The sequence below is a fragment of the Tamandua tetradactyla genome, chromosome 4 (genome assembly GCF_023851605.1).
Source record: "Tamandua tetradactyla isolate mTamTet1 chromosome 4, mTamTet1.pri, whole genome shotgun sequence".
NCBI lineage: Eukaryota > Metazoa > Chordata > Mammalia > Pilosa > Myrmecophagidae > Tamandua > Tamandua tetradactyla.
Window position 1 is genome coordinate 105,169,504 of NC_135330.1, and position 26,790 is coordinate 105,196,293.

The window sequence follows — 26,790 nt, forward strand, 5'->3', positions numbered from 1 at the left end:
AATAAATAAACAATAGGGGGAACAAATGTTAAAATAAATTTAGTAGATTGAAACGCTAATGATCACGGAAAGAGAGGGGTATGCAGGAAATTTTTTTCTGTTTTTTTATTTCTCTTTCTAAATTGAAGCAAATGTTCTAAGAAATGATCATAATGATGAATATACAACTATGTGATAAAAAACAATGTTTATATTGTATGTTGATTAGTTTTATTAATAAAAATTAAAAAAAAAAACTCTCTATGCCACAGGCACAGCAGCAAACCACAGAGGTACACACCAATACCAGAGCAAGCAGCAGACTCAGGGCCAAGCAAGGAATTTGCAAGAGCACAACTCAAAAGGAGCACGCCTGGCTCTGAGAGGCATGCAGGCAGGATGGACTGGATTTCCCCTGGAGTCCACATCCTTGATCTCCACAGACTTTTTTCCTTTTTGGGGGGATGGCAGTGCATAGTCTGAGAATCAAGCCCAGGTCTCCCACATGGCAGGTGAGCATTCTACCACTGAACCACCTGTGTACCCTTGGCTGACATTTTTTTTTTTTTTTTTTTTTGCATGGGCAGGCACTGGGAATCGAACCTGGGTCTCTGGCATGGCAGGCGAGAACTCTGTCTCTAAGCCACCATTGCTCCACTCCTCTTGGCTGACTTTTACAGCTGCCCTCGGGACACCCCCACTGTTCAGACCAAATCCACCTGATCTAGGATTGAGAAAGTCTGCTCCTTAACTCTCCCAAAGGCTGGAGTCCCTGAAAGAGCCATTGGTTTTTGGCTGCTTACCATGTGCCAGGGCATGTAAGTACACTGCCTACTGCTGGTAGGTGGCCTTATGATATTTTTTTTAACAGATGAGAAAACTGAGGTTCACCCAAATGAAGGGGCTTGTCCAAAGCCATAGAGTGAGTTTAGCTAAGACACACACAAGTCCTTGTCCTTTCTAGGTTTCACAGTGCCCATGGCTAAATGACAACTGCAGCAGCAGCGGCCACAAAACCATCGGGCGTTTCTCGCTTTTGCCCTATGTGGGAAAGGGTCTCCCCTTCTTTACCTCCCCTCACCTCATCCCCCTTGGGGAAAGAAATCCCTTTGCAAACCCTCCTGAGTACAAACTTCCTGCTCTGCAAAGAGCAAAAGCGTCTTTCCCGTGCCCAGGCGGGCAGCGAGTTTCTCTAGTGCTAGAAGCCTCAGTGCATTGTGGTGGTTCCTTGCAGACTTTGCAGGAAGGGTTTTGGTGCCCTTACAATGTGCCTTTCTTTTGGAATCGGGGGTTAGGGATCTCAGTCCTCCTTGACCGCCGATCTCCACCTGGAGCACACGTGGACGCAGCCACTGCCCAGGACAGCAGGACCAGCACGGCGTGACCGAGCCTGAGGACCCCAACCGCGAAGACGGTAGAAACCTTCAGGCTGCTGGAAAGGGGGCATGAAATCGGGCAGGTAAACAGAAAAGACCCAGTCCTTCCCCAGGATGAACCAGAGGAAGAGGAAGAGGAAGAGGCTGAGGAGGAGGTGGAGGTGGTATTTGTGGGCATTCTGCCTCCAGGGAAATTCGTCATCATTGATGACCACCGCCTTGGACAAGAGCTGCCACGCCCTAGTGGAGTTGTAGAGCAGGAGAGACACCTGGGCGGGAGGGGAAGGCAGCAAAGGAGGGAGGGGAAGCGCGGAGATGTGAACCGTGGGCTACACTACAAGTAGGAGTGCTGTCCAAGAACAACATTTCATTACGAAGAGTTAGGATTGGCAAGAATGAAGGTGTAAGTCCTTTTAGGTGATTGAGCTGGGTTGGACCAGGGATTAGTTAACAAGCTCATCTCTGCACCCAGCGTTTGCTGTGGCCTTGGTCCCCTTCAACATTCTTGGCCTCCTTGGCTCCAATGACTTGTTCCTCTGGAGCTTGTGAGCCACCTCCTCCCGAGTCCGCACCCTGGACCTGTCATCAGCTGGGCGTGCCGCTCCTCCTGTTCCCCCCTGCTGGAGCCCTAGGGCCTGCCTGTCTAGCCTTCTCCCTCCCTCACTCCCACCACAACATCCAACCTCATGGAGACTGTTGGGCCTTTCGGTCCTTCTGTTTTTCACTCCAAACTCTCAGGTTCCCTGTCCTGGGGTCTCACCTCTCACCCCACCTCTCTTGGAGCCCACGGTTACTTTTCTGTGTGATTCTCTCCAGCCTCCTGATCCCTTGCATCCCAATCCTTCCACCAAACTCTCTGGGCAAAACTCCAAACCCAGGCCAATCCCAACCCCTGCCATGGCGCTGCAACTGGCTCCCCCATCATGCGGGTGGGGACCATGACACAGTCAGGTCTCCAGCTTCAGCTGGGCTCTTAGCAGCACCCATTAGTTCTTTTCCTTGTGGTTGATTAGTTCCTTCTCCCATTCCCTGAGAAGACCATGCCAAGTGTCCACTTGGCACTTCAGCACTATTCCCAGACTCCCTCAGACCCTTCTCTCCCTTCTCTCAGCAGGCAACCCTGCTTCCTAATTCACTTAGCAAGCAGACTCAAGGTATGACTTTTCTTCCTCTCCCTACATCTCTGTTTATAATTCCTTCTTATACCCCACATTTACCTTTGATCGCCTTTCTTTTGGTTTCAGAAGGTGAGTAGACATCATCTTCATGAGACTCTTCCAGGATCTTGCTAAGTTAGCCAGCTTTACTCCTATAGGTTCCACCTCCCCTCCTACTGGTTCCTTTCTTGTCCTGTAAACATTCTCAAGTATTACAGAAACACAAAGCCCCAGACCCTCCTCTGGCTCTCCCCTCATGCTCTCTCCTCCTCCAAGCACTTCACTCCAGCTGAAGAAGTGGGCCACGATTCTCATCTTTTTCCCTCGCCACCCATTAAAACCAGTTTCCCATAGTCCCTGACTGATTTCCTGTTTCAGAGGGTGTTCTCCAAGGGCTCTGCTACCACCCTGGACAGCTTAGCATTTCTGCTCATTTGAAATTCTTGACTCCCTTGACTTTCAATTCACTATCTTTTCCTGGTTTTCTTTCTTCCCTGTTCTTTTTTTTTGTTTTGAGCTATCATTTCTTCAGTACCCATTTTGCATCAGACACACTATGTGTTTTTACCATGTTGTCTTATTTGAAACAACCTTGCGGAATGCATATTATATTCCCCACTTGAGATACAAACGATTGGAGGATCAGAGAAGTTAAGGAACTCAGCCAAGGTCATGTGCGTGAAAAGAGGAGGACCCAGAGTATAGAGCCAGGTCTGCTACAACCAAAACTGGTCCTTTCCGCAGAGCCATTCTGCATCTCTGCCTCTCCCATTGGCTTCTCTCCATGTGGACCCTCAAATGCTGCCCGGGTTTTGTCCCCGGCCATGGTGCTCTTATTTTGCAAGGTCCCTGAATGACCCTTCCCTCTCCCAATACCGCAGCCCCCTCTCAGAACATGCCCCCAAACTTCAGATTTGTAGATGAATTCAGTTGGGCAGCTCTGCTGGGTGTCCTCAGGCCCCCCAAGCTCATTGTGCTACAAACACAACTCATCATCTCCCATAGTTCCCTCATTTGGCAACAATACCCAATCCAAAACCCAGGGATGCTGGCTGCTGCTCACTTCTAAAACCAGGCCAGCATGCTGGTTGCACTGCAGAAATTCCCAATTCCTCACCCATCCTTCTGCTCCACCCACTAGAACATCAACGCAGGGTGCGGATGTGTTTGGTTCCCCACCGTACACTGAGTTCCAGCACTGGGCATGCCTTCTCACTTCCCTGTGCGTGCTGGGTGGACTCTCTCTCTCAGGCTTTGCTCGTGCTTCCTTCCCTGCCTGGAACCCCTCTGCTCTCTGCCCTGAGCTTTTCAAGCATCCAGACAGATGTGGCCTCTCAGGAGGGCTCCTGGGCGTCTCGGGCTGGATTGGGAATGTCTCTTCCTGGTTTCTGAGGGTCTCTGGGTGTATCGCTACCATTCCCTAACCACACCATACAATAAGTATCTGTTGATGAGCCTCTTGCCAAAGGGACAGGCCCCAATAAGATAAGGACTAAAGTGTGGCCTTTGGATTTGGAAACAGGGAGGCCACTGGGGACCCTGATAAGCAGTTGCAGCAGAGCGATGGGCGGAGGCTCGATTTCAGGAGTGGATGGGAGGTGATGTGCAGGAAAGTCAGTGTAGATGAGGCTTAAAAAAGGTGAACACACAACAACAGATTCAACGCAATACCAATCAAAATCCCAACAACCTATTTTTCAGAAATAGAAAAACCAATAAGTAAATTTATCTGGAAGGGCAGGGTGCCCCGAATTGCTAAAAGTATCTTGAGGAAAAAAAATGAAGCTGGAGGTCTCGCGCTGCCTGACTTTAAGGCATATTATGAAGCCACAGTGGTCAAAACAGCATGGTACTGGCATAAAGATAGATATATCGACCAATGGAATAGAATAGAGTGCTCAGATATAGAGCCTCTCATCTATGGACAATTGATCTTTGATAAGGCAGTCAAGCCAACTCACCTGGGACAGAACAGTCTCTTCAATAAATGGTGCCTAGAGAACTGGATATCCATATGCAAAAGAATGAAAGAGGATCCATATCTCACACCCTATACTAAAATTAACTCAAAATGGATCAAAGACCTAAACATTAGATCTAAGACAATAAAACTGTTAGAAGAAAATGTAGGGAAATATCTTATAAATCTTATACTAGGAGGCGGTTTCCAAACCTTACACCCAAAGCAAGAGCACTGAAGAAATAAATAAATAAATAAATAAATAAATAAATAAATAAATGGGAACTCCTCAAAATTAAATACTTTCACACATTAAAGAACTTCAAAAAAAAAAAAGGTGAACAAATAAATGCAAGAAAGAAACAGGTCTGAGGATGGAGAAAGGCACTCGGGAGGTATTTCTGTGTGCGAAGGTGTACCACTGGAAATTTTCGACTGGAGAAATGCTGTAACTTTTCAAACTTTCATCCTCACCGTAGAGGCCAGATATAGAGTTGGGGCAGCTGGGCTTCGGCCCCTGTGTGTCCCCTAGTGAGACTGTGCATGTGCATGCATGCATGTGTGAGTGCGTGTGAGTGTGTGTGAGCCTGTGTGCACACGTGTCCTCACTCGGGTGTGTCACATGGTGTCCCGAGCTACATCCCACTCTTCTAGACCTGCAGAGTCTGGACAGGAGAAAGCAAAGGCTGGTGTGGTCCATCTGCTATGGACCTTTCACCTCTCCTTCCTGCCCCTGAGCTTTCCTCACTCACACCACCACATGCACTTGCTCTTTTCCTCTGACCTGGGATCCCAAGCACTCTGCCTTCATCACCCCCACCCCCCAACCTATTCTGTTTGCCCAGTCACTGTGCTGACCATTGTGAGGTCACATTGCAAGGCCGGATGGACTTTTCTTCTGTTGCCCTAGTACATTTGCACCTACACATAGCTTTGCAAAATTGACAGGTGGACACCCATCCAAATCAAGAAGGTAGGGTAACAAGCTTCAGGACTCCGTCTCCCCCAGAAGCTTGAACCAGACTGACAGAACAGCCTCTCTAAAGGCTCCAGAAAACCATGAAAGGACTGTAGTAGTAAGGCAAGCACTAAATCAAGAAAAAGCCCATTGAAAGCAGTAGACTCTCCTGGCACCCTGGCACTCACCAGCTTGGCACAGAACCTGCCTGCAGTTCCAGTGTGGATCCCTGGTCCTGGTTCCAGATGGAGCTGAGTGGCCCTTGCACACATACTGACAGCATGTCTGTTGGGAGTGCCCTGACAACTCACCGTCCCAGGACTTGCCCTGCATGTAGCTGGCAGCTCGCTGAGCTCACAGAAGGAGGTGGGAGAGCAGTGAAGTCATGCTACCTGGGGCAGGGATTGTTGGCTGTGGGACATAATGCAGTGCCTGGGGCCGTGAGGAAATTCCTAAAGAAGAGAGAATATCTCTACCTATGAGAACAGGAATTTCTCAGCCCCAGACAAGAAACATATGCATAAATGACCAGGGAGGTTCCTATGCTTTGGCCTGGAGCTGTTCTCCAAACTCATTGTACTGCACTGATAAGTCCCAAAAGAAAGCTTTCACATGGGCTAATCTACAAAGATTGGGAAAGGTGTTTTCTTTTTTTCCCTTCTTTTCTTTGTCTGTTATTTCCTGGAATTCAAGGAAAGCTGTGTCATAACACTAGCTGGATACAAGCTTAAGGAAGAGATGCCTCAGAGTCTAAATTCCAGCAACAACACATTAAAATATCAAACTATCCAGGTTTTAACAAAAAATTACAAAGCATACAAAGAAACAGGAAGCAATGGCCTGAGCAAAGAAGATTAAAGCATTAAAAACCCAAAGTAAAGCGGACCAGGCTTGGGGACATTCCAGGCAACAGTGAATGTGATTAGAATCTCTGAATGGTATGCTTGGATGTGGGTGAGATGGGAAGATTTATGTTGTATGTACATCACCACAATTAAAAAAGAAAATGAAAAACTAAAGAGATAATGACAATTAAATGCAATACATAGTACTGGATGGAATCTAGAAGTGAAGGAGAAAAGGCTCGAAAGGACGTTGTTGGAATATAAGAAAAAAATGGAATATAGATTGTAAGCTTTTTTATTAATGCTAAATTTCTTGAACTGGATAACTACTGTTGGTTACATAAGTGAATGTCCTTGTGCTTAGGGAATGTACATGGGAGTATTATGTATTTAATGAGTATGATCTGTGCATCATACTCATTAGATGATAGATATATAAATAATTAGATAGATGATATATCAGGTAGAAAAATGATAGATGGTGATGATAGATGATAGAAGAGAGATGGTTGGTTAGATACCTAAATGCTAGTTAGAAAGATAGAGGTAAATAGATAGGTAGGTAGATTAGATAGGTAGATAGATAGATGGAGAGATATAGAGAAAGATAGAGAGTGTTCTAGTCTGCTAGCTGCCGGAATGCAATATACCAGAAACAGAATGGCTTTTTAAAAAAAGGGAATTTAATAAGTTGCTAGTTTAGAGTTCTAAGGCTAAGAAAATGTCCCATTCAAACAAGTCTATAGAAATGTCCAATCTAAGCATCCAGGGAACGATATCTTGGTTCAAGACGGCCGATGAAGTTCAGGGTTTCTCTCTCAAGTGAGAAGGCACATGGCGAACACAGTCAGAGTTTCTCTCTCATCTAGAAAGGCACATGGTGAATACAGTCAGGATTCCTCTCTCATCTGGAAGGGCACATGGCAAACACGGTGTCATCTGCTAGCTTCTTCTCCTGGCTTCATTTCATGAAGCTCCCTGGGAGGCGTTTTCCTTCTTCATCTCCAAAGGCCACTGGCTGCTGGACTCTGCTTCTCGTGGCTATGTCATTCTGCTCTCTCAGAATCGCTCCATTCTCCAAAATGTTTCCTCTTTTATAGGACTCCAGAAACGTATCAAGGTCCACCAAAATGGGTGGAGACATGCCTCTAACTAACCCAGTTTAACAACCACTCTTGATTAAATCACATCTCCAGGAAGATGATCTAATTACAGTTTCGAGCATACAGTAGTGAATAGGGATTAGAAGAAGCAACTGCCTTTACAAAATGGGATTAGGATTAAAACATGGCTTTTCTAGGGTACATGCATCCTTTCAAACCAGCACAGAGAGCTAGAAAGAAAGAAAGAGAGAGAGAGAAAGAGATAGATGATAGATGGAATGATATGGCAAAGGCAGCAGGATGTCAGATCTGGATATCTGGGGGCTGAGGGTATGTCAGATGAACAAGAAGAAGGAGGGCTAAAGATACAGACGCAGGAGCTATACGTATAGAGGAGATGGTGACCTTGGTAATGGATATTGTACAAAAGGAGAATCCGGTAGTGGCTTAAGTGTTCAATATGCATTATGCCAACTCATTCTCCCAGCAACATTGTGTGGGAGGTATTCAATAAATAACATGCAAAGGAGGGCAAAAATGGGGGCCATCATGTCAAAATGTTAATGATGGGTTTCTCTGGGTTGTGGGATTTACAGGTGGTTTTTATTTTCTTCCTTGTGCTTATCCATATTCTCTTATTTTCTACAGTGAAAAGTTATTATTCATGAAGAAACAGTGAAACCTAAGTGGTTAGTTCAGTGCTTTGCACGTCTGCTTCCATTTAGTGCTCAGAATAACCTACACGGTATATATGATTATCACCTGTGGACAAAGAAACTAAAGCTCAGAGAAGTTCACATCCCCCGGGACTGCAGTCAGTAAGGAATGAGCTGGATGTTGGTCCACATGGCTCTCACCACTTGTCTATACCACACTATGCCACCACTGAAATCAGAAGGGGGTGGTTCTCCCTCTGCTGGGAGAGTCTCATTTGGCCTACCTGCCCAGGTGCTATAGGAGTTAACACTTACAGCCATCATGCAGGGAGGGCTTCCTGGAAGAGGGGACACTGGGCGTGCTGTGAGCAGGGAGAGGTGGGATGGGTGCCTCCTCAGAGGGGTCGAGGTGGGGCAGAGGCCAAGGCTGGTGGGTTTGGGTAGCAGGAGAAGCTAGCATGACTGGGGCAGAGTGGCAAAGCAAGCAGGAGCTTGTGGGCAGGCCATTGAAGGGTGAAACACCAGCTCTGCCACTGACATGGGGTAAGTGCCCGAGAAGCAGCTTCTGAGCCTCAGTTTCCTCACCTGTTACTGGGAGATGATCGTCGGGTTTTGGTACCTGACATCTCGTTCCCTTTTTAGAGGGCCCCACCCCTTTCCTTTAGGACCTCCCTCACCCCATCACATGTAATCTTGGTGAGAGGGTAAATCCCAGAGCCTGAAGTCAGCCACAGTTGATTTTTGTTCCTTGTGGTGAAAAAATCCTTCCTGATACAAGTTCCAGCCTCAAAGAAGCATTTTGAACCCAGTACGAGTTCAAATGGGGGCAAAGTCCTTAGCACAGGCCCAGTACAAAGTAAGCGGTCCCTGCGAGGTGGCGGACATTACCAAGAAGGCGGACATCAGAAGGCGGGACCAAGCCAGCCACAGTGCCCGCCAGGCCAGCATGTTTCCAAACTGTCTCTTTTTTTTTTTTGTATGCTGTATGGCGGGGGTCACATTTCATTCTTTTTCCAGGTGAGCATCCCATTACTGCAGCACCATCTGTTGAATACTTTTGTTGCGGTTTGTTTGTTTTGCTTGTTTGTTTTTTGGGGAAGTGCACGGACCTGGAATTGAACCCGGGTCTCCCACGTGGCAGGCGAGAATCCTACCAGTGAACCACCCCTGCACACCCTTCAAACTGTCTTTCATTACGGCCCTCAGTAACAAATGCAACTTTCTGTCATGACTCAGTGATTGGGTGACCAGTTGTCCTTGTTGGCTTGGAAAAGTCCTGTTTTAAACCACTGTGCCGGAGTGATGAGTCTTAGAGCCCCGCTGTGCATTCACGGGCGTCCCAGCTGGGACGCTGAATTACACGGCCAGCTCACCAACGCACCTGCCGTGCCTCTGCATGTACTGACGACACTGAGTCTCTCAGAGCACTCTGGTGTTCGCTATTCTATTTGTTTAGAGTTTGTCACAGCCCATCCTGGAACGGGTCACCATCCTCAGTTCTTCTTGGTGACTCAGAAAACATCAACTTGTTTCTCCTTGGCTTTCTCTTCCATAACATGAGCTACTGTAATGCTTTTCAATGTGTTTCACCAAGATGCTGGGCACTGAGACACTGCGTTCCGAGGGGGCTGGACGCGAGCACAGGTATCCCTCGGATACATCTGGGTCTGCAGAGGCCGAGAACCTGTTGGCTGCGGCTCTCATAATTATGGACTCACTGCCATCACCTCACCGTGATGAGCACAAACATCTCATTTGGTTTCCAACAGTGTTAGACGGCCAAGAAAAAAAGAAATCAATGCTGTGTATTAGGGACCTGGCTTGTTCATTAAATATACCTAGAGGAAAAGTTTACTGTTCAGAGGGACAGACTGTGCAGATAGTAACATCTCTAAAGGGAGGCTCCGCTTAGCAGCTTGACGATGAGGTTGCCAAGTGAGAGGCGGTGGGCAGAAGTAATCCCTCCTTGAACCCGGGCCCTTGTTTTGAGCATCTCTATGGCACTGAAACCATTGGAGCCATCCCTGAGTGCCACAGGATCCCCGGGGGCCTGCAGCTCCACAGGGCTGGGAACTGCTGGGCTTTCCTGGGAGCTAAACAGAGTGCCAGGTGGGCCCCACTGGGGATGGCCTTGGAGGGAAGCGCGTGTGTACTCGTTCCACCGGACAGCTGTCAGGGGAGGGATGCATTTAACAGCGAGGTAAACTCAGACCCTGGGGTGTGCCCTGAAATATCACTTCCCAAGACAGAATGGAGCTTATGGTTACGGATTACCTATAAGAACAGCAACCGTTAAGACATTCCTCTGATGTCCCAGATTAAAGCCTGGACCAAAGCCACTGGCCAGCACCTTTTGAAGGCCCCAGGCTCCAGAGAGACGTTAACAAAGAAATCAGACAGTGGGTCCCAATGTAATCTTATATAGGGCACCGTTGGCCCTGTTTTCTCTTGTGTCATGGCTTAGTTTTTACCAGCCCATTTTGGAAAAACAGATGCTTGTGTATTCCAGCTTTTAATATTGGCAGTTTTGAGGTGGGCTTGGCTGGTGGGGAAGGGACATGGTTAAATGCACAAGGATCTAAGGTTCTTTTGGCAGGGCATGACACTTCTGCAGCCGGAGATTTTGCTAACTCAGTTGCCAGGCCATGCACGATTCTTTTTTTTTTAATTTACTTTGTAGTATCAAACCGAAACAACATACAAACATTCTGTGTATGGTATACAATCAATGGCTCACAATATCATCACGTACTAGTATATTTATCACCATGATCGTTTTTTAGAACATTTGCATCACTCCAGAAAAAGAAATAAAAAAGAAAGAAAAACTCACACATACGATACCCTTTACCCCACCCTCTCATTGACCACTAGTATTTCCACCTACTCAATAGACTTTAACTTTTGTTCTCCCTACTTTTTTCTATACCCCTTACCCCTCCCTTTCATTGTGCACTAGTATTTCAATCTGCTCAATTTATTTTAACATTTGTTCCCCCATTATTTATTTTTAATCCATATGTTTTACCCATCTGTCCATATCGTAGATAAAAGGAGCAGCAGACACAAGGTTTTCACAATCACACAGTCACATTCCATGCACGATTCTTTTTTTTAAAATTTATTTATTAATTAAAAAAAATTAACAAACCAAATAAAACATCAACATAATCAGTAATTCACAATATCATCACTTAGTTGCATATTCATCATTTCTTAGAACATTTGCATCAATTCAGAAAAAGACAATAGAAAAAGAAATAAAACGAAAACAGAAAAGAAAAAAAAACAGAAGATTATACCTACCATACCCCTTACCCCTCACTTTCATCAATCACCAGCATTTCAAACTAAATTTATTTTAGCATTTATTCCCCCTATTATTCATCTTTATTCCATATGTTCTACTCATCTGTTGACAAGGTAGATAAAAGGAGCATCAGACACAAGGTTTTCACAATCACACAGTCACATTGTGAAAGCTATATCATTATTCAACCATCCTCAAGAAACATGGCTACTGGAACACAGTTCTACATTTGCAGGCAGTTCCCTCCAGCCTCTCCATTACATCTTCAATAACAAGGTGATATCTACTTAATGCGTAAGAATAACCTCCAGGATAACCTCTCGACTCTGTTTGGAATCTCTCAGCCATTGACACTTTGTCTCATTTCACTCTTCCCCCTTTTGGTGGAGAAGGTTTTCTCAATCCCTTGATGCTGGGTCTCAGCTCATTCTAGAGTTTTTCTCAATCCCTTGATGCTGAGTCTCAGCTCATGCCAGGATTTCTGTCCCACGTTGCCAGGAAGGTCCACACCCCTGGGAGTCATGTCCCACGTAGACAGGGGGAGGGTGGTGAGATTGCTTGTTGCGTTGGCTGGAGAGAGAGGCCACATCTGAGCAACAAAAGAGGCTCTCTTGGGGGTGACTCTTTGGCCTAAATTTTAAGTAGACTTGACCTATCCTTTGTGGGGTTAACTTTCATATGAACAAATCCCAAGACTGGGGGCTCAGCCTATAGCTTTGGTTGTCCCCACTGCTTGTGAGAATATCAAGAATTCAACATGGGGAGGCTGAATTTTTCCCCCGTTCTCACCATTCCCCTAAGGGGACTTCCATGCACAATTCTTGATGCACCCTCCTCAGTTGCTTTTCCTGTTTAAATGGATGTCAGTAAAACCCATGAGCAAACCAACTCTCTACACTGACCCAGGCTTGTGATTCACAGAGAAGCACCCCTATCCCCAAACAGCAGAGTTTAGCATTTGATTTGCAACTACAGCCAATTACTTCTATGTGAGTCAAATGAGAAATAGGAGCTATAATGCAAAACAGAAATAAGAGCTGCTAAAAGCAAACACATTTCAACCAAATGCAAACTCTACTGCCCTAAACAGGTAACTTCTTAAAAGAAGCTTAGAGAAAAGCTATGATTACATCAGCTGCAATCTGTTGGTGACTCTCCAGCAACAATTTGTTGTGAGATCAAAGCCACATTAGTCCCTTGAACTTTGGTGGCAGGAAGGAAGCCATTGCAAAGATGCACAGCCCTGGGTTAATTCCTCTTACCCGGAAAAATCGATGTCTCACAGCCAGCCCTCAGTTTCCCACATCGCTCTGTCACAACCGTGGGCTTTGGAGGAAGGTGGTCTGGCTCCCCTCTGAGTAGCAAGCATTTAAAGGATGCATTGTAGGCCACGGTGTTTGTAAGGGAAACTTCTACAGGAATGCAAATAACAAATAGCTATAATTGACTTTTAAGGTACCGACAATCCCGCCCACCAGCAAATATAAAGGAATGAGGGAGCAGTTGTCCAAAAACTTTGTTCCTACGTTGGGGAGAAAGCAGAAGAGGATGGAGAGAGACGAAGCCAGGAGCCAAAATTCTGTTTGTGAAAATGGAGCTAAACACCCAGAAAAGCAAAAACAATCATCACACAAATCCCCCATTTGTGGAGTCCGCTTGCCTCAGTGGCCCCCACATGTTGTCCTCTGGATACTGTTGTTCAGTGGAACTCACTTTTGCAGCTCTGTGGTGGGACATATACCACTAGACAGGTGTCACCGGACCTCTGGTCTGGGGTTCATTGACCACAGGTGCCCTATGCTTTTAGGAAAACCCAATGTATGAAAAACCTATGCTTTCGATGATTTGTTTTATAAAAGAATTCGAAGAATCCAATTCCCTTGACACGCTTAAAATAAGATTCACTATGCATGCAATCACTGCTTCCTGGGGCCAGGTGGCAGGGCCAGGAGGCGGGGTAGAGTGGGCAGAGAAGGCCTCCCCAGGGGGGCAGGGAGCCCACCCATGTATCAGGGGCAATCACCTAGGGCCACCCCCATCCCCTCCACCCACTGGGCCCATTAGCTGGAAACATGTGGTTACTGACATGTCCTCGGCAGCTGGACCTGGAAAACTACCAAAGCAACCACCCAGATTCTCACCCTTCCCTAATGGCAGTCCCTCTTCTCCTAAGAAGCTTTCCTACTTCGCTCAGGGCCTTGGGTTCGAGGCCTATCATTAGCCAATGAGGACATATATGATCGATCTATTTTAAACCTAAGAAAGGCATGTTTTCCCCATGAAGCAACCTGGCCCAAGTGATCAGGCTTCGGGTGGGCTCCCACACACATTTCTGCTGTGCAGGGAGGTTTCCCAGTTCCCGTGGGGTCAGGAAGGGTGTGTGCTGAGCTCTAACCAATGGACTTCGAGCTGCTTCCGGGACAAGACATTTAGAAACCCGCCCATGTCCTTGTTTTCTTGGCTGAGACCATCGGATCCCAAGATGGGAGCCACTAGGATTTGCTAAGACAAGAACTAAACCTCCATAATGTCAAACCACTGAGATTTCAGGGTTAATTTGTTATTGCAACATCGTGAAGTTACACTGACAAATACTTTTGCCAGCAAAGTCCAAGAAAAGGAATTCTCACTGTAGAACCAAAGACTTCTGTTTAAATGACATTTAAAGCTTTCGTTTTGATTTGACATTTCATTTTCCATTTAATGCCTTGTTTCTTGAGCACAGGGAAGAAACCATTTTCCTATGACAACACTGTATTAGGCTGCAATTAATGGAAAACTTTATTAGGTATACAGACACCCCTAAATTCAGGGCCCCAAAGAAAGTCAAATGTACATGTTTATTCACTCATCAACCTACAAAGGCTTCCTTTTCTAGGTATCTGATATCTAACTGAATCTGTTATTTGCTAGAAATACTTTCAAAATTTCAACTACTTTTTTACACAAAGACCTTTAAGTGCTTGATGCCAAATTTGCTGGGTGTGATCTGTCTTTAGCTAAATTCGAAACCCAGCTGTGAAATGAACATTGAGTAATGACTTATATATCTGCTCTTTTCTAATAAGTGGAAACAGCTGCTGTTTATAGGCGAGTCAATCAATGTTCCAATGGCTTCAAAGGACCCTAATAAATGTAATAAAAGCTGCCCTTCCTGCTGTGTTCTTCACAAATTACATAGGACCCACCTTAACTCTAGATTTTCTTTCTGTTTGATCTGTGGAATCACAATTACTCCCCCCCCCCCCCCCATCACACACATACATTTTAGGCTTTGCACGCTCCCCAACCATGCTGATAACAACTCCCAGCTGTACAGTGCTGGTCGTGTTTTTAAGATGTTCACAGGAATTTGATTTTTGAGGTCTGGCCTCACTTACCCGGCACTGATGGTGAATGAACTGTTGCAGGTAAGTTTATTTATCAGATAACTAAACCACAGGCTTCCAAGGCTAATGTTCTTTTACTCTATAGATTCTGCATTGAACACTTGTCTCAAGTACCTTCCTGCCTTCCTGAGCAGAGCACCTAACATCTCATAAACACTTCTCCATAGAACAGAGCTGGGTAATAAATGCTAATCTTTGAACGGCACCATTATAATGAAGTAGTTGAATTGTTTACCCTATTACACAGCCCCACACGGACTCAGCTGTTTCTAAAACTTGATGCTTTTATTTCTTGTTCAGCTATTGGCTGTCACTTCTTACAGATCTGAGGATACTGTTGTTTTTGTTGGTTTGTTTTTGTGACATGTCCTATTCCCTTTTAGTTTCTGCCCCGATATGCTGAACACCAGGCTTGCTTGATTCTCTGTGTAAATAAGAGTAGCTAAGTTCTAGGCACAGACCTTAGGATCTCTCACAGTAAGGAGCCTGAATTGCCTTTTACTGACATGCCACAATTATATTCAGCTCCTCAAGGAGCTTGGCCGTCTCCCCAAGTCCAATATTTCACACTTCTGGATATCTGAGATTGTTTCAGTATGCATGATTTATGAACACACTCATTCACTCATTCATTCAGTCAGTCAGTAAAAACATGCATAGAGCACCAATGCATCTCCATGTCAAGAAGCACAATTTTCCCTGTGGACAGGCTTCCACATGGGAACACAGGCACTGGGAAAGGGCCTGGGAAACCTCCAGCCTAGTGGCTCCCACATCTGGGCGAGAGGTATCAGAATCCCCTGGGCAGATATTTTTAAAAGCAGGTTTCTGGCCCTGCCCCAGACATATTGCATCAATATCTCCCAGGGTGGGGCCCAGGAATCCGTATTTTTAAAAATGTCCTCCAAGTAATGCTGTCACAACTGATAAGTGTCTGGAACTCATCAATCGGAGCAGTCCTTCTTAAGTACACATTTTCCATTTAAAGATGAAGCGCCGTTCCATGCCTTGGCACGACTGCTCACCTCAGGGCTCACCTGTGAAGGTCATGGACAGCGGCAGCACCAGGAAAGCAAAGAGGACAAAAAACGAGCTGCAAGGAGAAGAAAGAGCAGGCTCGGGGTTAGAAACAAACGCATCTTTCATTTCACTGATTCGCTCCTGAAACCTGACCTTCTCCGTATCACGAGTCAGCAGATGGGAGAAGGTCACCGTTCGCCCAGGGCTTCCACACGGCAGCAGCCGTGGCTGTCACCTCAGAGCGAGCTGAATGTCTCTTATGATCACATACGATCAACGCCAATTCTAGGGGCCCAGATTTCCTGCAGGGCCTCTCCAGAGCCTGCCGCTGATAGAAAAAGAGCTTATAAAACCTCCACTTTGCCAGTGCCAGGAAGCCAGAAGCCACTGGCATGAACAGAGCTGGGAAGATGAACCGTGGTTCCTGGGAGCGGGTACCTACTGCAGATGGCTCTTTCCTCCCCGGATAAACTTCACTGACAACTCACTTTATCGCTTAAAGAATCTGCTTCATGAGCTCTTTTTTTCCTTTCCATTTATCTGGTTATGTTTCCCATGCCATATGACATCCTATATTCTTCTAAAAACTTATTTGCTGATGGCACAGAGTTCTGGACTGGGAGTCAGCAGGCTTGGGGTTTTTCCTTCTTGTTCAAGCCACTCATTTACCCTCTGGGCACTTGGAAAGAACTGGGGTTTGGGGGCTGGATAGGCCTGCCTCCAAATCCTCAGCTCCCACTTCTCAGCTGCATGGCTTTGGGGAAATTCTTTGAGTCACTGAAGCCTTCTCTTCTGTCTATAAAGAGAGCTAACGGGTGCCCATGCAAGGGCATCAGTATGATTACCTGTATGATTAGGCAATTATTTCCCCCCTGTGGGTCTCAGTTTCTTCCATTCATTTAATGGATAAAGATACAGATCTGCTTGCTCGTCTTTTTTTGTTTGTTTGTTTAAGTTAGGAATTGGCGAATTGGCACACCCTTTGCCTGCACCTTCATTCCCACTTTTAAAATCCAGAGAATATCAGCCATGCATTTGCATTTTATACTAGGTCCAGCTGCCAGTCCTGGGAACAAAGATAGGCTCTCCAAAGTGGCTATTGTGGTGGCCTTCTCAGCATCTGCTCCTTTCTCTTCAGGTAATCACACAGATTTTTGTCCGAGCATTTGCACCTCCCCACCTGCCCATTCTCTTTTGCAGTTGATGTGTTCTGGCAAAAGATGGCACCCTCCTGGGCTTTGGGGAAGGGCACGGAGTTCAGTTCTAAATTTTCATTCACTGGATGGGCTTATGGCCAGGTAGACAGAATGGTGGATTTGCTAAGAATGAAGAAAAAAGCTTTCCCTCTTTTCTGATAGAACTTCCGGAAAGGAGGCTTCTCACTCCCTGTGGTCAATGGGGAGGAAGCAAGGCACTCTGCAGGTTGTTGGCAGCCATTTTACCACCATGAAAGGGAACGAAGCTGAGAGTGAGTCTTTACTACAGAAGGCAAAGAAGACAGGGCATAAGTAAACTCAGTCTTTAATGACTGAATCACACCACTTCTGAAGCTGTGCTGGACTTTCTATTTATATGAACCAATAAATCCTCTTTAATATTTAAGCCATTTAAGCTGAGTTTTTGTTACCTGCACTGAGCCCACTGTCACTGGTTTGATTGACAGGATCCATTCCAGTTACAAGCCTTAAAGACCTCAGATTTATTTGTGAATCTCAGTCATCTGTGCTACTGGTGCCATCCCCAGAGCTCTGAAATGAGGCACTGCCACAGGTTTGGCCCTGGAAGGCCCTGCTCCAAAGGAAAAAAGACCTGAGCTGTGCAAGTGCCTGCAGCTGGAAGCCTCACATTCATCCACCAACACAAGCCTCAACACCCCAGACACCCTGGGCTGAGGCCCCATCAATTGCCCTCCATGTCAGTCTTGACCTTGACCTCCAGGAACTGTTGAGGCAGGCAGGCATGCACAGAGATGTGCATTTCATTCTTCCCCCCAAACCACCCTTCCCTGCATTAGCTACAACACTGATCATCAGAGCCAGCTCCGTGGGTGTGTGACCACAAACTGGGAGCTTAAAGCAACTTTTGAGACGAGAAATCTGATATCAAATGTTGGCACGGTCATGCTCCCCTGAACCTGGAGGGGAGAATGCTCCCTTGCTCCTCCAGCTTTCAGTGTTTGCTCGCAACCCTGGACATGCCTTGGCTTGCAGGTGCAATGCTCAGCTCTCCACCTCCATGGTTCAAGGCCCTCTCCCCTTTGTCCAACTCTTCTCTTCTTCTAGGGACATCAGTCATTCTGGAATAAGGGCCCACCCTACTCTAGTGTGAATTCATCTTAACTTATCTCCTTCCATCTCCTATGGTCCCCTACTGTGGGTCAACATATCTTTTTTTGGGGGGGACACAGTTCAACCCAGAATAGTCCTCACTTTAAAAACAAGCACGCTTATCTAACAGACTTGTTACATCGATCAAATGTCACAATCCACATCAGGCACGTAACCTGGGGTCTGCCACATGGCACACACTCAATAAACATTAGCCACGGCTGTTGTTGTTGCTGTTATTTTTCTCCCTTCCTGATGGAAGGAGAGTATGGCTTCATCTTATTTCAGATCCCAGCTCCTTATCGAGTAGAGAACTGGAAAACCAACAAATGAATCCTATATGGTGGTCCCGTGGACTTCGAGTGAGATGAGATGGGTTGGTTCTAAATCACATCTTCCTGGGGGCACCTGGACCGGTTCCCTAACTCCACCCTCAGGCTGGGCTGCAGCTCTGTTAGAATGGGCCTCTCTGGATCATCACCATCAGAGGCTGCCATGGCTCTCGCCTGCTCTCTGAGCCTCCACAGCTGTAATTCTTAGATTTCCAGCATCAACTCTAGACCTAACAAGTCAGAATCTCTATAAACAGGGCCTGGGAATCTGTGTTTTACAGCAGAAGATTCTGAAGTGAGTGTCCACGCACCACCTTTTTCTAAGGAGAGCTGGAGCTGCGTCCTCACAGCCCTTGTTGGAGCCTGTCTGCCTGGTGCGAGGTTCTGGGCCAGGCTGGGGCTGGGCTGCAGCTGGAGGAGTTCACTGGGATGGAGGAAATTAGTAATCTAGCAACACTAGGCCTTTACCACTTAGTCCTAATAAGGGTCACCCAAGCCATCGTCAATATGGTGGCTTGGAGCAGTTTACCCCAGAGCAGGTTCTTAAGCTTAATCCATTCCTGTGGGTGTGAAACCATCATAAGTAGGACCTCTTGAAGAGCTTACTTCAGTAGGGTTTGGCTCAATGGAATCAGGATGGGTTTTAATCCTATTATTGAAGGCCTTATAGGGAAGACCACAGAGACAGAGAAAACCAGAGAAGCTGGAAGTCAATGGAACCCAGAGAAACCAGGAGAGGCTGTCATGTGCATTGCCACATTATAAAAAAGCCAATGAGCAAAGATTGCCAGCAGCCAGCTCTACAATGCTACAACCTTCTAGGAGAAAGCATCGTCTTGGTGATGACTTGATTTGGACTTCTCTTAGTCTCAAAACCATGAGCCAATAAATTTCCCTTGTTTAATTCAACCCATCGGATGGTATTTGTTTTAGTAGCCAGGAAGCTAAAGTAGCCAGGGACCTGCAATCCTCACCTCTCCTAGGATCCCCCAGCCTCCTGAGAATCCCATTATATATTCATTGCTCACAAGAGGTCCTGGGAGCAGAGGTTGAATTTTCCATGGACTTCAGTGATGCTTGGATGATGGGCTGATGGCAGAAACCACAACTAATAAATACTGTTTTGATTCAAGTGTATCAAGATTCAAATGCGGCTCAGAGTGCAGCATTGCGGTTTCAGATAAAATGAGAGCTTCTAGCTATAAAGCCAGTTTGAAAGAGCTGAATAAAAGAGCTAAGTCAACTGAGAGGCCAAAGGAGAAAATGATTCAGAGCTAGAGCGATGGCGGGAGGATATTTGAATCAAAAGGTTGGAACCAAACCATCTTTCATGCCAAGAACACAGATAAATCGATGCCTGACTTAATGAAGGTTGTGAAAAGAAGGAACATTCGGAAGGGCCCTCGCTTGCCAGGGGTGTCTGGGTTGGCTGTTCCTGGCTGTTGCACGTTTTCCTCCTTATAAGTGAGGTTGAACCCAATAAATGAAATTTAGTAGCTAGCATTGGGGCCTCTCTAAGGGAATCCTCTTCCCTTTTTGTCTGGGCGCCAAGGCTCAGTTCTCACGTCAGTCGCCCACCAGTCTTTTAGGGAACATTCTTTCAGGCATGGCAGAATTGCTGCACATCCTTCTTTTCTAGATCCCATCCATCCTGCCAGTTTATAAAAAGAAGAGGCCTGAAGGAATAAGAATCACCTCATTTATAAAATGGACCCTGTGTTGGTTTGCTTTGTTGGCTGCCACCTCGTTGCTCCGATGTCATTACCGATAAGGACACCATTCTTTATTGGTTCAGCATTATTTGCAGTTAGTGACTAAAGACTTCAGTCAGTGTGGAATATTCAAATTTTTTTTAAGTCAACAGGTAACCCTACAGCACCTTTTTGTAGTGTGACGCTTTTCTTCGAAGTTCTCAGAAAACAAAGGTCTGCACCTCTTATCCCAGTTAGTGGGAGAGAGGGACCCCCTTTATACCTAATGCCCTAATAGGGAAGGGGCTACCTCATTTTGCACAGGCAGGAGAATTTGCCTGGAGTCAACAGTCTGAGGGGGATTTCACGGAGCTGCTTGTTGCTCGTTGCTCCTGCCCACAGGTGGTCAGAGGGCGTTAAAGACACGTTAGCACTCAGCTCCAGGTCAAAACTGGAAGTATTAGAAACATTTTTAAAAGAGAAAATCTTGGGAGGAAAAGTGGTTCACTTTTGGCTTAATCTACTCTCAAGGATTTCCACAACATGTATCTCATGTATTCAGGAGATACATGAATAGCAAGTGTATCTCCTGCTGTCTTGCATAAAGTTAAATAGTTTAAGGGGAAACTGAGACCAGGACCCAGGGATTTTTCTCTGCAATGCCACCCTTCGAGGGGTGCCTCTGAGTTACCAAATGTCCAAAAGGCTATTGACAAAGGGTGTAGGAGGATATATTCAAACTAAACTCTCGATCTTTCCGAACCACCCTCTCAACTCTCCTATTATCGCTGATGGCACCAAGACTTGAGTCCTCTGTGTCACTCCTGCCCTCTCCTGGTGGAATCAAAAGTTCCATCTCTGCCTCTTCCTTCACATCAATCCTTCTTCTCCACCCCTGTGCCAGCATCCTACAGCATCCTCTTACCTGAACTATTCCCCGGCCACCCACTGAACCTCAGAGGCAACGGTCAGTATCAGTGTGCATGAGCTTTTTGGTTAGTTCCTAACCTGCTTTGAAGAGGGATGGACTTCTTCATAGATTTCCATCTATTCTTTCCTGACTTTGAAAGAGATTTGGGGAGAATGATGTAAAATGGGCAGGATGAGCCCCACCGACACGGAGCCAGCATCCCCTAAGGGGCTGAGATATGTGCCCAATGCTGCAAAATGGGTGCAAAAGGAGCCACCAGGGGCACTTGAGGCAATAAGGGAGCCCAGAGAGGGACAAGCCCGGCGGGGATCAGCGAGCACCTCACAGAGAAATGTTCACACGGAGCTTTGGTGGATGGATAGGGTTTGGAAAGGTCAAGTTATGGGGAGGCGGCTTCTCCACAAGGGATGATGCCAGAGGAGATGCATGGTTGGAGGAAGGAAAGCTCAGGATGGCTGGTCTTCGGGAGCGGGACATCATGAAGTATAGTGGAGCATAGGTCATTCATAACAGAGAGATGGGGCTGGGGTTAGCTGTTGAGAGATGGTGTTTCCATTCCACATCAGGGTGTTTGGATTCTATGGGGAAGATAAAGGGAGCTGAAGGATTCAGAGCTGGGAAGTGGTGAAATGGAAGTTGAGCTTTTGGGAAAAGCCTGGGACCAAAGGGGTGGCACAGGGGGCAGTGAGACAGCAAGGAGAAGGTCAATCATCTAGCCTGGGGAGCTAAACGAGGCAAGGACAAGGGGCACCCTGCGCACTAATTAGATGTGGGAATGCAGGAGAGAAAGGGACGAAAAGTGACTTGGTGCCGGGCTGGGGTGACAAAAACGATGGCGGCGCTGAAGAAGCGTGCGGGGTGGAAAGGGGAGGAGCTTTAGAGAAGGGACGTGTGCTTGTTTCAGAATTCATCGCATCAAATGTGCCAAGGGATCCTACTGGAATCTGAGCTCCCAGTGCTCCAGGATTTTCTAAAACCATTTCCACTGCTCCTCTTCCTGACTTTCCAAGGGTTCACATGGCTTGTGCAACAGGGTACGCTGGTGAGAAACACAGGGCTGGCTGGTGTTGGCATCTTTCCCCGACCCCTGCAGACAGAAGGCACCACTGGAGCCCACCCTTGAGGGTTTCCTTGGGATCTTCCCAAAGGAGAAGAAGGGAGGGAAGGTTCTGAAAGGAATGCGCAATGGAGAGGAGAGGGAGGCTTCTGCTGCTGATGAGGGAGGGATGCTGATGAAAACGGGTTGGTGGCCCCACTTCCTTGCAGAATCCAAAGGGAATGGATACAAGGAATATCCAAGGAGGGGGCGCCTGGTTCCCCGGCTCCTAAAGGCCTCGATCCCCACGCCTGGCATTGACACAGGGCACTACTATGGAGCTTGTTCAATCCACAAGGGTCCAGGGCTGAGGCTAAGGGGGGTATGCTTCTCTTCAAACAAAAGTACTGTCTGCTCCCTAAGCTGTGTGCCCTTGAGGCTACATCTGCCAGGAGGGTGCCTTTCAACAAGCTGCACAAAGGTCTGTGTGTAGACCCCTGATGGCTTTACCCAGAGGGCAGGAGCCCCACCCTCTGAGAAAGAGAAAAGCATGAAGTCCACCCCAGCCTGAATTCTTGTGTGCCCAGAAATGCTGAAGATTGATTTTCCACTTACTCTGGCAAGTGGGCACTTGAAGTCAGATTAATTTTTATGTAGAAGGAAAAGGTTTTGAAGATACATTGAAAAGAAAATAATAAGTTATTTCTTATGACCAGAATTGTAGAATAAAAACCCGCTACCCTATATTCAAGTTGTGCATGCCCCTCTCCCTCCCCGGGCGGGGCGGGAGACACCCGCCCTGGGCTCAGTTGCATGGAAGGCCTCTCTCCTGGCTTTCCTCTTAATCCTGGGGCTTTTGGGTTCTGTTCTGCTACTGTCCCCATGTGGCCCTAAAGAGTCCTTCCTGGACCTCCTGGACAGGTGCAAATGTCCTGGGGTCAAAGCATGCCAGGGCTGGAGAGTTGCTGCACACACACAGATGCATCCATCAAGACTTCATTGCTTCCCAGTTATTGAGGCAATCCTCCAACATTCATTGCTTCCTGGTTATTGAAGCAATCCCCAAGATTTCATTATTTTCCAGTTACTGAAGAAATCCTCCAAGATTTTACTGCTTCCTGGTTAGTGCGGCAATCCCCCAAGGCAGTGCTGGGCTACAGGGAAGCGAATGCACCTGGCCAGACAGAGCTTGACAGAACGAGCCAGGCTCAGAGGCTGATGTGGGGAGGAGGAAATCTCTTCCAGGTAGGATCCGTGGGGTCTGCGGGCTGGGATTATACTGGGCTCTGTCACTGCCCTGCTCTAGGGATAGACAGATGGGCAGATAGATGGGCAGATGGACAGCTCATCATTGGAAGCCTCTAGGCCCCTCACTCCTTAGCTAACTTCACACATGGACAGGACCTGCCACAAGTCAACCAAGAGCATATCCAAGGATTGTTCTCTCAAGATCATTGGTTCTCCTTGCACGGTTATGGAGTACTATGGAAGCAATGTGGTAAATGTAGAAAAGTATAAAGAAGAAAATGTCAGAGTCACTCTAAAGAAAAACACTGAGTGGTTTGGGGTCTAAGCATGTAGAGTCCACTATCAAATTTGGGAACAGGCCACCGAGGCTTTTTCCTAGACCAGATTCTAAAAGGAAGCATCGAGTGTGAAAAATGTTTAAACGTTCAGAAAAGGAGCAAACGTTCCCCTGCAGTGGGGATAAACATCTGTTTCTCAGGGGTGATGTTAATTTTGAACCCTAAAGTTTTGGCCAACTCCTCCCCTGTGTAACGACTATTTTTTTCTGCCTTGCAACCATTGAGAGGTCTTCAGGAAACCTGTAAGACAAGGCACATATCCTGCTTGGCATCAAAGTTTTCGCTTAGATTTAGCATCCACTGATGATTCTTGCCTGATCCAATCTTTACCCTAGGGGGCAGATGGATGAAGGAGAATTCTGGGCAGAAAAAAATGCCGTTTGGAAGGCCTGGGGAACAAAAAGATCCTGGCGGTTTTAGGGAAGCAAAGATGCTTTAGTCTAGTGGGATTTTCAGGGTGAAAAGGGATAGAAGAGATGCATGAGATGTAAGTAAATAGATAGCAAAGTGTCTTTCAGGTGATCTGAAGTTGTCTTTAGGTGGAGGAGGATGCTGAGCAAGGAGGGGCCGCCCTGGCTGCTGCGTGGGGCTGAGCTGAAGAGGCGAGTCGTCCACAAGACCAGAGGTGAAAGCTCAGGGACCAAGGCGTCCACAGATGGGGCAATGTCCTCAGGCAAGGCCAAGCCACAGTTTTAGTCCCCTTTGAGGACAATGCTGATGGGAACTTGGAAATCCTGAGAGTGAAACTTCCTCTCTTGCCAGCCTGGTGTTTCCATGGGAGCTCTTACTGGATGAATAGGTAGCAAGCATGTGTGTGGGGAGAGGGGCATTGGGGAACCATGACTAATTTCAGGAGGCTATAAGAGTAAGAAACTAGACATGTGGCTTCTTTCCCAAGGGGCACTGAACCGACATGCATGCTTTCATTCCTGCCAGAGCACCATGATTCTGGGCGGAGGCTCCAGCACCACTGCCCCTGAGCTGGCCCCCACAGGTGTGCTCTAGGGGTACAGGGTGGTAGACCCTAGAGACACCCTGGCTGTAAAAGGTCAAGATCGAACCTTAGTAAGATGAGATGGAGAGCTGGGCACATCAGCTGTGGGAGAAGTTCATGTCTAGCAGCCAGTGGCTTCTGGTCATCTAGGAATCATTTATTGAGCTCTTACTGTGTGCCAAGCAGGACTCAAGGTGCTGAGCATGTGGCAGTGAGTGCATCATCCTGGGAGGAGTGGTAGGGAGGCAGGGAGTTGGTAAAAGCACATGCAGTCTCAATGGCAAAAACAATAGTAGCACCCACCCTGACCCCTCACCTGCATACACTTCTACCTACTGACTGCCATTTTCTGATTGTATTGCTCCAAGAATCACTGCTCAAGACTTCCCACCATGTTCCCTTTACTCATGTCTCATCTGTATAAACATTTTGACCAAACATCTCACCAGGAGGAAAATGTTTTCATTCAGAAGAGGCCCAGGGCTTGGGATCTGCATCTGAGATACTCCAAAAGCCATGACGTGGACTGGGCTTTCTGTGGGTGTGGCCCAGAACCGCTAGATACAAGGGACCTGGGTGGTGATGATGGGAGGGTGCAGGGGTATGGGGTGGTGGTGACGGAAAGCTCCCCCAAACTCAAATCCAAAGATTTCATAGCTCTGCGTCAGGTTTCCCAGCACCACAACCATTATATGTTAGTTGTATCAGCTATGCCATTTGCTCACTTTTTGAACCATATTACATTCAAAACACACACTCCATACTATGGAAAGCTAACAATTCAGAAGTAATAAGTAGAGGTCAAAGACAACCAAATAGAGGGCAGGACACCGTCTCCCCAGCTCCAGCCCATGTCCAACCTGAGTCCAGCACGTTCAAATCCATGTGGTTCACTCCAGGCTTCAGCTCATCGTGTGGTTCCTGAGGCCAAACCCCCTCAGAAGGAGGGCACAGCTCAGAGCTGCAGCTCACCAGTGCTGGTGACCGCAGAAGTGCACCGACGGCATGCCTCCTCCAGCCCACCCCGCATTACTCCTGTTCGCTGACACTGTTTTGGGGATCAAGAACAACTTGTTAGAAAAGGCTGGTGGGAGGTCTTACTCAGGATCGGTTTCCCATGTTTTGCACGTCAGCAGCAGCCTGTAGGGCCACCTCATCACCGCTGGTCTGCCTGCAGTGTGGCCTTATTAGCTCTTACCAGCGTGGAGAGATGCACCCCTGATTTCACACAAGGAAGTCAACGCTCTGAGAGGTTAAGAGGCTTGTCCGGTGATTCCCAGCAAGGACACAGAGTGCCTGGAGACCAGGATAATAATAGCAATCACTTACTGAACAATGGCTTTGGGATGGCCCTCGCCATGCTCCCTCTCATTACATATACCACAGCAATCCTGTCTGGTATCAACCTTATCGACAGAGGGTGCTGCAGACACTTCGGATTTGCTCCCCAGTCAGAGTTGGTAGCTCCCGAGGCCCGAATTTGATTCTGGTCTGTTGACAGAGCCTTCAACGCACATGTCCAGCTCTCTCCATTATAACAGCACTCTCCGAGGGTCTGGGGCAGGGAGCGTGACTATGCACGTGACCACAGCAGCTGGAACTGAGACACAAAGGCCTGGGTGCCTGGCCCTGTCCCCCTGTGGATTCTCTGTGGTTGGAACAAGTTGGCTGACACGGTGAGAAATGGGTTCATCTCCTTGGAAGAAATAGTCGTGAATATTTAAAGATGCAACACAAATCCTAGCTATCAAGTAAGAAGACAGCAAATTCTCCTGCCTGTGCAAAATGAGGTAGCCCCTTCCCTATTAGGGCATTAGGTATGAAGGGGGTCCCTCTCTCCCACTAACTGGGATAAGAGGTGCAGACCTTTGTTTTCTGAGAACTTCGAAGAAAAGTGTCACACTGCAAAAAGGTGCTGTAGGGTTACCTATTGACTTAAAAAAAATTTGAATATTCCACACTGACTGAAGTCTTTAGCCACTAACTGCAAATAATGCTGAACCAATAAAGAATGGTGTCCTTATCGGTAATGACATCGGAGCAACGAGGTGGCAGCCAACAAAGCAAACCAACACAGGGTACAGGCATTAGATCCATTTAATAAATGAGGTGATTCTTATTCCTTCAGGCCTCTTCTTTT

At 47.0% G+C, this 26,790-nt stretch overlaps 1 protein-coding gene across 1 annotated transcript; it reads right to left on the reverse strand.

Moving 5' to 3' along the window:
• Positions 1 to 376: 376 nt before the first annotated feature.
• Positions 377 to 25,657, reverse strand: TMEM272 (transmembrane protein 272). The gene is given in 6 exon segments (XM_077156878.1): positions 377 to 1,341; positions 1,344 to 1,396; positions 1,398 to 1,624; positions 12,793 to 12,866; positions 15,771 to 15,826; positions 25,623 to 25,657. Coding segments are annotated over 6 exon segments (507 nt in total). The 3' UTR covers positions 377 to 1,279.
• Positions 25,658 to 26,790: the final 1,133 nt, after the last annotated feature.